Source organism: Alligator mississippiensis, chromosome 2 (genome assembly GCF_030867095.1).
Source record: "Alligator mississippiensis isolate rAllMis1 chromosome 2, rAllMis1, whole genome shotgun sequence".
Classification (NCBI taxonomy): domain Eukaryota; kingdom Metazoa; phylum Chordata; order Crocodylia; family Alligatoridae; genus Alligator; species Alligator mississippiensis.
The window spans coordinates 291,307,150-291,319,592 of record NC_081825.1 but is presented as its reverse complement, the minus strand read 5'-3'; the positions used below and the strand labels follow the sequence as shown (position 1 = coordinate 291,319,592).

The following is a 12,443-nucleotide window of genomic DNA, read 5'->3' as shown; positions in this document are numbered from 1 at the left end:
AATGTGGATCTGCTTTGCCTACAAGGGGATGACCAGAGGCGAATAATAATTGCACAAATGTCCTAACAGCTGACAGAAGGAGAGTCTGAAAGGGTCCTGTGACATCTTGCCTGGGATTAAAAAGATTTAAACCTTATGGGCCACAGGGGTGCTCCCCTCCGGCTTATTCTTGCTAGATTTAAAAACACTGCTTGGGAGAAACTCTGAAACAGCAATTTGTGTTCATGACTGTGGGGAATATTCTGACAGGTTTGGCACTTGTCAAGAGGTGGGTTGAGCAGGGTGTCAAGTCCCCCCTCACTGAGCCCGCTGGGGCTGCCATGAGCGGGACCCGACACCCCCCAACCCCTGCACCTGCCCCTGCCCCTGCCAACTGCCTCCCCCAACTGCCTCACAGCCCCGCCCCTCCCCCACCCGCTCTTCGGGGCAGCCCCCCCTCCCTCTACCACCCGGCCCCATCGCTTGACTGGCTCCCCCGTCCTCCAATCACAAGGGAGGGCGGGACTTTACAACAGCCGTTGGAATCAGCGGCGCGAGCCGGGCAAGAGAGCGAGCTTATTTGCATACCCCCCTCCCTAGCCAAGGGAGACTCTAAGTCCCACCCCCCTCCCTGCCAGCTCGATCGCTATTGGACGGCGGTGACATCAATTCCTTGTTTTTAGTCCGGCGTCCGGTGGAACTTTCTGGCAGAGTGGAGGGGCGGGAGCTCTTGACCGGGCGGGGGCGGGACGAAAAGAGACGCGAGGGAAGCGATTGGTTCAAGCGCCCTGGACAAGCGCCCGCTAGACTGATCGAGAAAGAGCAGGAAGGAGGACGCGGAGACGATTGGTGGAGCAGAGGGGGGCGGGGACGAGCGAGGGGATTGGCCCACAGGCGCGAGAGCGGATTGGACGAGGGGTGGAGAGCGAGCGAGCCGATTGGCCGCCTAGCTTCTGGCAGGTTCCAGAAGGAGGCACAGCGGCTCATAAAAGCGGCGGAGCCGGGGCGTTAACGGTAGATCACGGCGCAGCGCGGAGCGGAGAAGAGCTGCAATCATGTCGGGCAAAGGGCCTGCGATCGGCATCGACTTGGGCACCACGTACTCCTGCGTGGGCGTCTTCCAGCATGGCAAGGTGGAGATCATTGCCAACGACCAGGGCAACCGCACCACGCCCAGCTACGTGGCCTTCACGGACACGGAGCGCCTCATCGGCGACGCGGCCAAGAACCAGGTGGCCATGAACCCCACCAACACCATCTTCGACGCCAAGCGCCTCATCGGCCGCAAGTACGACGACCCCACGGTGCAGGCGGACATGAAGCACTGGCCCTTCCACGTAGTGTCCGAGGGCGGCAAGCCCAAGGTGCAGGTGGAGTATAAGGGCGAGGCCAAGACCTTCTTCCCCGAAGAGATCAGCTCCATGGTGCTGACTAAGATGAAGGAGATCGCCGAAGCCTACCTGGGCCGCAAGGTGCAGAACGCCGTCATCACGGTGCCCGCCTACTTCAACGACTCGCAGCGCCAGGCCACCAAGGACGCGGGCACCATCACGGGCCTCAACGTGATGCGCATCATCAACGAGCCCACGGCGGCCGCCATCGCCTACGGGCTGGACAAGAAGGGCGCGCGCGCCGGCGAGAAGAACGTGCTGATCTTCGACCTGGGCGGCGGCACCTTCGACGTGTCCATCCTCACCATCGAGGACGGCATCTTCGAGGTGAAGTCGACGGCGGGCGACACGCACCTGGGCGGCGAGGACTTCGACAACCGCATGGTGACGCACTTCGTGGAGGAGTTCAAGCGCAAGCACAAGCGCGACATCGGCGGCAACAAGCGGGCGGTGCGGCGGCTGCGCACGGCGTGCGAGCGGGCCAAGCGCACGCTGAGCTCCTCCACGCAGGCCAGCATCGAGATCGACTCGCTGTTCGAGGGCATCGACTTCTACACGTCCATCACGCGGGCGCGCTTCGAGGAGCTGAACGCCGACCTGTTCCGCGGCACGCTGGAGCCCGTGGAGAAGGCGCTGCGCGACGCCAAGCTGGACAAGGGGCAGGTGCAGGAGATCGTGCTGGTGGGCGGCTCGACGCGCATCCCCAAGATCCAGAAGCTGCTGCAGGACTTCTTCAATGGCAAGGAGCTGAACAAGAGCATCAACCCCGACGAGGCGGTGGCGTACGGCGCGGCGGTGCAGGCCGCCATCCTCATGGGCGACAAGTCGGAGAACGTGCAGGACCTGCTGCTGCTGGACGTGACGCCGCTGTCGCTCGGCATCGAGACGGCGGGCGGCGTCATGACGGCGCTCATCAAGCGCAACACCACCATCCCCACCAAGCAGACGCAGACCTTCACCACCTACTCGGACAACCAGAGCAGCGTGCTGGTGCAGGTGTACGAGGGCGAGCGCGCCATGACCAAGGACAACAACCTGCTGGGCAAGTTCGACCTGACCGGCATCCCGCCCGCGCCGCGCGGCGTGCCGCAGATCGAGGTCACTTTCGACATCGACGCCAACGGCATCCTCAACGTGAGCGCGGTCGACAAGAGCACGGGCAAGGAGAACAAGATCACCATCACCAACGACAAGGGCCGGCTCAGCAAGGACGACATCGACCGCATGGTGCAGGAGGCCGAGAAGTACAAGGCGGAGGACGACGCCAACCGCGAGCGGGTGGCGGCCAAGAACTCGCTCGAGTCCTACGCCTACAACATGAAGCAGACGGTGGAGGACGAGAAGCTGGCGGGCAAGATCGGCGACCAGGACAAGCAGCGTGTGCTCGACAAGTGCCAGGAGCTGATCGCCTGGCTGGACCGCAACCAGATGGCCGAGAAGGACGAGTACGAGCACAAGCAGAAGGAGCTGGAGAAGATTTGCAACCCCATCATCACCAAGCTATACCAAGGCGGCGCCCCGCCCGGCGGCCCCGGTCCCGCGTCCGCCGGCTCCGGCGGCCCCACCATCGAGGAGGTGGACTAGGCCGCGCGGCAAGGACTCTCGCGGACTCTGTTTGGTCTTTTTCTTTTTTTTTTCCACTTTGCCCCCCCGCGGTTCACCCCGCCCGTGCAATGCCCGTCTGTTCTGTTGGGTCTGTGCTGCCGCCCCCGGCCGCCCTGTGCCGAGGGAGGCGCGTCCCGGTTCTCGAGGTTAGTAGCCAGGTTTCTTGTTCTAGCCCTCCCGCGTTAGCCCCGGGCCTCCCCCGGCTGTGTCCCGCCTGCTCGGGGCCGGGGGGCGCCCGAGACGGCCGGGTTTGGCCTCTGGAAACTTTGGTACCAAATAAAAATTCTATATTTGAAGCGCAAAAGGCCCTTTCTCCCTTTATTGGGGGTGGGGGCGGCCGGGGCTGGGGGGGGGCCTTGGGAGCGGAGCCCGCGGGGCGCTCGATCGAGCTGCGGAGGAGCGGGTGCGGTGTTGCGGGGGGGGAGGGGGTGCTTTCTAGTCACTTCTGCCGGGCTAGGGGTGGAGGGGGGCTACGGCTGACGGGCAAACCCGCTCCGGGACGGGCGGGGGAGCGCGGCGCGGCGCGGCCTGGTAGGGGCTCCGCAGCGCCCGCTGGGACCTGGCTGCGCGCCCGGCCCGGGCCGCTCCTGGCAGGGAGAAGGAGCTGGGCTCGCGGTGCGGGGCTTCCCCTGCCGGCTCAGGGCTGGGGAGAGGGGCCCGACCTGGCTGAAAGGCCAGGGCTAGCCGGGCGGCCCGGCCTGAGGGCCTCGCTGCTTCCTGACTTGTGTCCCCCAAGTGCAGACACTTGCCACGCGCCGGGCTGTCCCCACGCACGGGCTGGCCCTTTTTAGCGTAATCTGAGGCCGATCGCTACCAGTCTTCGGTCAAGGACGCTGCGCTACATGCGCGGGGGGAGGGGGCGGGCTGCAGCACAAGGGGGGGGGGGGGAAGGAGAAGCGCAGCGGGCCTGACGCGGCTCGGCGCGGCGCAGCTCGTCCGGGCCTCGCTGTGTCGCTGGGGTGCAGTTGGACAAGCATCCAGTGCGGGAGGCTCTTCCTCGGAAAGCTTGTCCCAGCCACGTAGTCGGGCCAGTAACCGATTCCCCTCCTCGCTTTGCTCTTCCCTTAATTTGTGGCCCATCAGGGCTGCCCCCTCACTCCTGCGCTCCTTGCGGTACCAACCCGGAGAGAAACCCGCAGCCGCGGGGGTCTGTCCCTCAGTGTGCTGGGATTTTACTGCAGGAAAAGAAAGGGTTAAGCAGGCTGGGTGGCTCCGGCGGGACCTTGGAGGTGCAGAACAGGCGGTTCAGTCTGTTCGTCTGCAATGAGCGAGGCCGGGCCCTTTTCAGCCGGGGTCCCCCTCCAGCTGTGCTGCTCCCCAGCCCCTGCCTCCTCGCAGACGGTGGGAGTCCCTGAACCCTGTAATATGTCCCAGCTCCTAGTGGGAACTTTAGAGGCTTGTTGAGCTAAAGCCGGGGTAGCCTGCACCTAATTAAATCAGGGGCCTATCTGAGGTACAAGTCTACCCTGGCTTTGGCTAATCACCCCTCTCTGCTCCCGTCTAGTCAGGGTGCTTCTTACAAAATCTAGGGCTGCCAAAACCAGCTGGCTTAAGTTACTGCAGCTACCCCCAGCTCTGCAGTTGCAATAAGCCACAGTGCAACGCTTAACTGCTTGTTGTTTGGAGCTGGGAGGCGCTTGAAGTCAATTAGCTGAGATAGAAGAGTCCTTTGATGACTACTCTGAATAAACACTGAAAAAACAATTAGTGAATACCTGCAGTGTGCCTTTTCTAAAGGGAACCAGAGTACCAACGAACTGCAAATAGCATAAACCAGACCTTGCAATATCACTTCTAAAAAGTGCAGTGTTTTTAGGGTCCAAGAGGTCCCCTAAAAATGCATGAGGTTCTTAAAAACCTTTTTAGAAGCCATGTGATTCTTAAACGGGTTCCCTAATGTCAATTGCTTAATTGTTGAAGTCCTGGGCTTTTTTAACAGTAATTCTGGAAACGTTTTATTATGAAAATAGATGCGGATTGGGTTGTGCAAAAGTTCAGACTGGTGCTGAGCAATCTGTTTTCTACTGATTTTTAAGTGATATGTTATCACTTCAGCATCTATCCTGGCCCCAGTTTTTCACATTTCCCACCAGTTTCTTCTCCAAACCGAGATCCCAGGCTACCTCTTGGATTTCTCAGCCTGAATGGCAAGCGACTGCTGGATGCCTGTGTGCTATTGCACTGTTATGAGTGGGGTAGAACTAGAGGTTCAGAAACTTGTTTGATCTGCTGTCCCAAAATTAATTTTAAAAGTTCTTAAACGTTACTGAGTAGGTAGGTAAATACGAGTACAAGTGGTGTAAAATTAAATCAAGCTGGTTAGAAGCACTTAAGCACCCTGACTGCTGCATGGCTGAAATGGTTACAACCCACTTGGCATTCTGCACAGCTTCATGCAGCACTTGCCTCAGGCTCCTCAGAAGACTGCTTCCCCGTCCTGAAAGAGAGGAGAGGTAAGTTAGTGGGTGACACTTATTTTTTGGTCTTTTTGGTGGGTGAGAAAATCAGTACTGAGCTCTAATACCTGCTTGTACATGCCTTATTCTGGAAACGTTTTATTATGAAAATAGATGCAGATTGGGTTGTGCAAAAGTTCAGACTAGTGCTGAGCAATCTTTTTTTCTACTGATTTTAAGTGATATGTTATCACTTCAGCAGCTATCCTGGCCCCTGTTTTTCACTTTTCCCTCCAGTTTCTTTTCCCTATCAGCCTACTTTCTAATCTTAATTTTCTCAATTATATTTACTGACTTCTTTTCAAATCATTGCTGAAGTGTAATGAGAGCTAACTTGGCTACGTGCCTACATTAGCTACTATCCTCCATTGTATCTATATTCAGGCAGCTGTGGATGTGCTAAGGCTTGAAGTGTCTGCTGCAATGATTGTAGAACCCAACGCACCTCTGAGACTACTATAGCAGCTGTATTGTTTGCTAGAACAGGGACATGAAGTTTCCCAATAGGACATGTCCAAATTGTTTGAGATGTTTGGACCACAGCTATTGTTGGCTTGTAAGACTAGAAGTCTTTAAAGTCTTGGATCATACTTTAGCTTTTCAAGTGTAACATAAGAGAGCTTGCAATGCTCAGAGTGAGGTTTCCGAAGTGACTTTTCTTTAAACAAAATCAGATGTGGCATTCTGACACTACTCGTCTTTCAGCGAATACATGAGATGCTCAGGGCCAAATCTATGGCAAAGCTCCCATTTAACTTCAATTTAAGAAATGGATTTTACCCCCTGATTCTGAAAGAAAGTAAATACCAGGGAAAAAGCAATGTTCATCCTATTGGATTAGGAAAAACTGAGGAGTCAGTGTAGGCTTAGGGAATAATTTTGCACTGTTCTACTGAATTTGACAGAAAAAAATATAGGATCTTAAATTGGGGGTAGGTTGGCTATCCTATGTGCCAGTCTCATTCTTACTGGTCTAAGGACACAACATGTCAAGATCATTTCATTTAAAAAAAAAAAAAAAAATTACTACTTAATGGCTCTTTTTGGGCAGGGGAATCTAAGCTACCCTCAGTGTTTTAATTAAAGTTTAATCTGTATCTGTTCCTGACACTTGTGGATCAAGCTCATAAGCATTTTATAGTAAAACTTCTAATTAATGAAGAGAGTGCCTAATTGCAGATCAAAAACATGAAGGGTTTCACAGCCCCTCATGTACCTTGCCCGACACCTAATGTAGTAATGAGAAACCTTTGCTTCATACACGCAGTATCTTGTGCTGCTGTGGAACTTCTGAGAGTTTACTGTTGCATGTTATTAATCTTTTGTTGGTGTATGGAAGAACAAGACAGCCCCCAAAATGGGCAAATACATAATGACTAACTTTTTTCAGGGAGCTGGGGACCTGCTTCCCAACCTAGCAGAAGGCAAGGAGAATGTTTTAATCCAAGGATACCTGTGCAGGGCTTGGGAAAGCTGAGGCACAATGGTCATCTACACCCAGCCAGCACTAGTCAGCTCCTTGTAATCTGCATGCTCCAGATAACACTCTGCAGAGGCAGCAGTGTAGGAGACTGTGACTTGGACGACTACACAGTTCGGTGAGTGGCGAATTGGTTAGAGGGTCGCACCCAGAGAGTCGTAGTGGATGGGTCGGTATCGACCTGGAAGGGTGTGGGCAGTGGGGTCCCGCAGGGCTCGGTCCTTGGACCGATACTCTTTAATGTCTTCATCAGCGACTTGGACGAGGGAGTGAAGTGTACTCTGTCCAAGTTTGCAGATGACACAAATTATGGGGAGAAGTGGACACGCCGGAGGGCAGGGAACAGCTGCAGGCAGACCTGGATAGGTTGCACAAGTGGGCAGAAAACAACAGGATGCAGTTCAACAAGAAGTGCAAAGCGCTGCACCTAGGGAGGAAAAATGTCCAGCACACCTACAGCCTAGGGAGTGACCTGCTGGGTGGCACAGAGGTGGAAAGGGATCTTGGAGTCCTAGTGGACTCCAAGATGAACATGAGCCGGCAGTGTGACGAAGCCATCAAAAAAGCCAATGGCACTTTATCGTGCATCAGCAGATGCATGACGAATAGATCCAGGGAGGTGATACTTCCCCTCTATCGGGCGCTGGTCAGACTGCAGTTGCAGTACTGTGTGCAATTCTGGGCGCCACACTTCAAGAAGGATGCGGATAACCTGGAGAGGGTCCAGAGAAGGGCTACTCATATGGTTAAGGGCCTACAGACCAAGCCCTACGAGGAGAGACTAGAGAAACTGGACCTTTTCAGCCTCCACAAAAGAAGGTTGAGAGGCGACCTTGTTTGTGGCTGCCTATAAGTTCATCACGGGGGCACAGAAGGGAATTGGTGAGGTTTTATTCACCAAGGCGCCCCTGGGGGTTACAAGAAATAATGGCCACAAGGTAGCAGAGAGCAGATTTAGACTGGATATTAGGAAGAACTTCTTCACAGTTCGAGTGGCCAGGGTGTGGAACGGGCTCCCAAGGGACATGGTGCTCTCCCCTACCCTGGGGGTCTTCAAGAGGAGGTTAGATGAGTATCTAGCTGGGGTCATCTAGACCCAGCACTCTTTCCTGCCTGTGCAGGGGGTCGGACTCGATGATCTTTTGAGGTCCCTTCCGACCCTAACATCTATGAGACTTGCACAGCAGGCTTCAGAGACAGGGCAGGGCTGATGCCCTGCTAATACAGACTGAAAAGCAGGAGTGGAGAGGTCCCAGGAGTCTTCCTTTCTTTTTATTTATCATGATGTTGGGGAGGGCTTTGCAGCATGGGCAGCCTGTCTGCTGGGCATCTGGCATTGGTTTGTCCCTAAAAGTTTGGTGCATTATATAACACAAACAGAAAGCTTTGAAAGAAAGGTACAGCTTAACAATTACACTTTAAATGCGGTCTTTTCCGTTTCCACAAACACCCTTGAGAGGAGGAGGAAGAAAAAGAGCAAAAGCAATCCAGGGACTTAGTATCCCTTGTGTTGTGTGAAAGGCATGGCATTAAAGCAACATTTTCATGGTGTGTGCTGCCTTCTTTAAAACTCCTTTCCTTACTTACTCATTTCCTATTAAATACCAACTTCTGCTGTTTATCATTTTATAATTGCAATTAAAATAATGGTGTTGATAGTCCAATATCCCTCCAGGCATGCAGGGCTCCCCACACCTCGTGCTTTTAGAACAGTGATTTTCAAATGGTGCCTAGAGAGCCCTTCAAGGGTGCTGTGGGGTGCTATGCAAGGTTAGCACACATCGCCATGCTCACATGATTTACAAGATACATCCAGAGCCTTCAAGTAGGACACCATGGTGTTAAAACCATTCTGACCTATCATGGTCTTTCTGAGTTCTTTGCAACAGAAGACTTGCTCTGATACTTTTCTGTAGTCAAAAGAGTGAAAACTAAGAGCTGGCTTTTTTCTAATGAGGGCCTGAAGACTGAAAAGGTTGAGAACCACTGCTTTAGAAAGGGTCTGAGAAACAACTGCTTAAGCTGAGTATGCAAGCAGCACCTCACTGGCAAAGCAGTCCTGGTATGACTTCTGCAGTACCAGCAGATTGCTATCAGCAGTGGTGATAAAGCCACGCTCTGTAAGCAGAACAAGACACGCTGGTCAGAGCACAACTTGGCTTCTGCCAGCCCCGCTATGTGGGTGAGCAATCGCACCCATTCACCACCATGACCTGCGTAGCTGTGCTGGCAGTCATAGCAGGTTTGGCTTCAGATGAGAATGCACTTGCAACAGCACTGCAGTTCATATCGGCAGGCCCTGTGTTTCCAGATGTATGAACGTGTTTTACTTCTACAGGCAAAAACTCTTCAAATGCACTATGGGTCTCTCTTACACAACCCTGTTTTTGGTGTGCACTGTCCCATTCTCCTTCCCTTGTGCTGCAGCGGTGGGGTAGAGCAGTCTCAAGCGCATCCCAGCGAGAAAGCAGTGGTTGAGGTACAGGGTAGTAAGGAGGGTTATGAACTCCACTGTATCTCTACCACACCTGTGTGATAAGAAAAATCAGTTTGGACATTCAACACAATGACTTGGCTTTTTACATTTGCAATATTGACATTATCTTGCTTGTGGTAGGGGGCGGGAAGAGCTTTTCCTCATCTACCATTGATGTTTAGCAGCCACAAAGATGTCAAAGTCCTTCCAGCAAAGGAAGAGAAGCAAAAAGCTTTTTTACTAATGTAGCAGAGAGAGTGTTTTATAGGCAGCAAGAGGTAGCCACGCAATTATGGACAAAGAAGATTTGTGCTCTTTCTGCTTCACTCTTCAGTGACTGAGGGTTTTTTTTTTTGGGGGGGGGGGTGCTGTTTGTTTGTTTTGCTTTGTTTTTTTTCCCCCATTCAGCAGTTATAATAATAGGACTTTGTTTCCTAAATGCATCTGTTCAGGAACTGCTGGTGATGCACAGCCTAAGAAGTCTGCAGTCACAATTGCATCCTGGACAGACTTGGCTCTTATTCATTCCACATGGGAAAAGCTACTAGCAGCAGCTGACCCTCTGGGCAGGGCTGCAAAGTGTTCCCTATCTAGCCGCAGTTTGATCAGCTGACAGCCAGCAGTTCTATTCTGATAGAACTGAGGGGACGGACAAAGTACCAGTAAACCCATTTCTTTTGGACAATACAGTACATGCAAAAGCAACTTGTGTGAGTCACCTTTTACCTTCCGTGTCCACTGAAAAGCAGCTTAAAGGGGTTCTGGTTTGCAGGGGGCAGGTGTTCAGTAAGTACTTCATGCAAATTAGCCTCCTTTGGGGTCCTTCCACTTGGGCACCCCTCAAATGATGGGTCAAAACTCACCAGTCACTTCTGGATAATCTTGGACACATTTTTGTTTTCTAGGATATGCCTGTTCACTCTGAAGTATATCTCGGGGAGGGGCGGGGGAGAGAGATTTTGCAAACTAGGCAAATGATTAGTTTTATTACAGGCCCTGTCCACAGCTTATTTGCAAATGTTTTAAATGTAATTTGTTAAACACAGCTGATATTAGGCCCCTTCTCCAGTACACTCATAAACAGGGAAGGGTTAAGACCATAACAAAGTTAAATCCCAATGTGATGTAGACTGCTTATTTTTAAACCAGGTCTTCAAACGGCAGTAAAATCAGGTCTCTCATGTATTAAAGCCTTCACTACATCTATCACTTCTAGGGTGGAGAAGAAGAGATTTTTTCCAGTCCTTTTCTGTTACAGTAACGCTGAAATGTGTAGAGGCAAAAATCCATAATTGGCTAAATATGTTCTCCCTATAAAGAGACTGTGCTGGTAAGCAAATCTGTTCGGAAAGTCCTTTAGAATTAATGTGGACGGCAATAAAAATTATCTTAGAAATTACTTTCAAAGCCTACAGAACTTAATAGTTTTCTTCTATATATTATATTTTAACCCCCCTTTACTATTCTCAAGCAGAAATTTAATTGTTATATTCAAAAGAATGGTTAGAAACAGGTGCCTCTACACAAGTGCTATCATCACTTTTCATTACCTTTTACAGACTCTTCAATTAGATTAACGCCTTGTCTTTGCTTTTGACAAAGCAGTGAATCGCAATCCAAGTTGTGAAAATACTTACTTAGTGATATTTGTGTGCACGAAGCATATTTGGTTTTTTTTTATCCCTTTTTGTAAATGGGATGTCAATAACAAAAGGTTCTTTGTTAGAAACACAAAGCAAATGTCTAGCAATATAAAAATGGCTGACAACCACTAATATTCCAGGATCTCATCTGATAAAGCCATGCCAAAGAGAATTGTGTGCAGTCTTTTTTAGAGTGCACAGCTGTTTTTTTTTCTGGCTTTTTAAATTCTGATTGTACTGGGCAATAATTAGATTCAATTTTCTCTTAGAACTTTAGTTTGGATTTGGTAGCTTATGTTGCCTCCAACTTTCAAACAACTTAAGCAAGTTTGCTCCAGTAGTTTATAGTGATGAACTGGGCTATGCAGATGGAGTTGTGACACTAACAATGCTGCTGTTTATGCATGGCGTTGCAGTCCGGGTATTAAGCAGGCAAGAGTGCCCCTAATGCAATCAACCACACAGCTATTTGACTGCTACCTGCTTTGAATAGTCCAAACATCCAACTGAAAACAGTATCATTGCTAAAAGGAAGCAGCATTTTGCAGCTGCTTTATGCTGAAAACCAAGAGTGAAGAGATCCAATTTTTTTGCAAATCTGAAGTGAAAAATTTGCAGCAGTGCTAATTTGTAATAGGGTGCTGGGTTTTTTTTTCTGTTCCTCTAGTGTGGGTCTGTTTTCATGAGTAGAAAAGAAGACCCAGCAGGTAAACTGCATAGTAGGGGAATAAGCCTCAACTACACTGATATTCAATTCTGGATCCTTTGTTCATAATGCAAAACAGCAGTGCACAAAGAGACTAATATTCCCTGGGAAACCAATGTTAAATTAAACCAGCTCAAGGGAAGTGAAGAGGAAAGTAATATAATGGATATGGAGGCTAGAGGGGCAATTGGCTTGGAAAAAGATTAGAAGGTAGACAGAAAAGGGATGAATGGCTGGATGGTAAGTCAGTGACATTTTGTTTGGATTTATTCATGCACTTACTTTCTAAATCCAATTATGAGGCAGCTCCTGGAGAGTAATATCTGAATGAAACAGCCTACATGTACACCAATACTCAATAAACTATATTAAACATTATTAGGGTTGCAAAGTCAAGCAAATCAACTCAGGAAATGTCAGACAAAAGGTTGCCTGGACAGCATCTCAAAAAACAAAACAAAAAAGCTTTAATTACCTGATCACATGGTGTCTTTTCCACAGAACTCCTTCAATGCATAAAACTGTTAGCAAGAAGAGGCACTTTGGTATTTGTTTTATCCTGTGCCACATTTATCATGCAATATCCAAACACTGCTCTGAAGGCACAATAAGTCTCATGAGTTTTTCTAGGGTGGTCATCACAGTAATGTCTGAGTGCTTCCCACACGTTAGCGATTTCATTATCATAATATTCCTATGGCATAGGT

At 50.5% G+C, this 12,443-nt stretch overlaps 2 protein-coding genes across 2 annotated transcripts in view; both read left to right on the top strand.

Annotated features, from left to right (window-relative positions):
- The first annotated feature begins 993 nt into the window (after positions 1 to 993).
- Positions 994 to 3,279, top strand: HSPA2 (heat shock protein family A (Hsp70) member 2). Its single transcript, NM_001317142.1, is given in 1 exon segment — positions 994 to 3,279. A coding segment is annotated over 1 exon segment (1,920 nt). The 5' UTR covers positions 994 to 1,034; the 3' UTR covers positions 2,955 to 3,279.
- Positions 3,280 to 3,919: 640 nt separating this feature from the next.
- PPP1R36 (protein phosphatase 1 regulatory subunit 36) overlaps positions 3,920 to 12,443 on the top strand; it is a 46,050-nt gene continuing 37,526 nt past the window's right edge. Inside the window, exon 1 of the mRNA XM_019479979.2 lies at positions 3,920 to 5,428. The gene's annotated coding sequence lies outside the window, so the exon portion shown is untranslated. The remainder of the gene's footprint in view (positions 5,429 to 12,443) is intronic.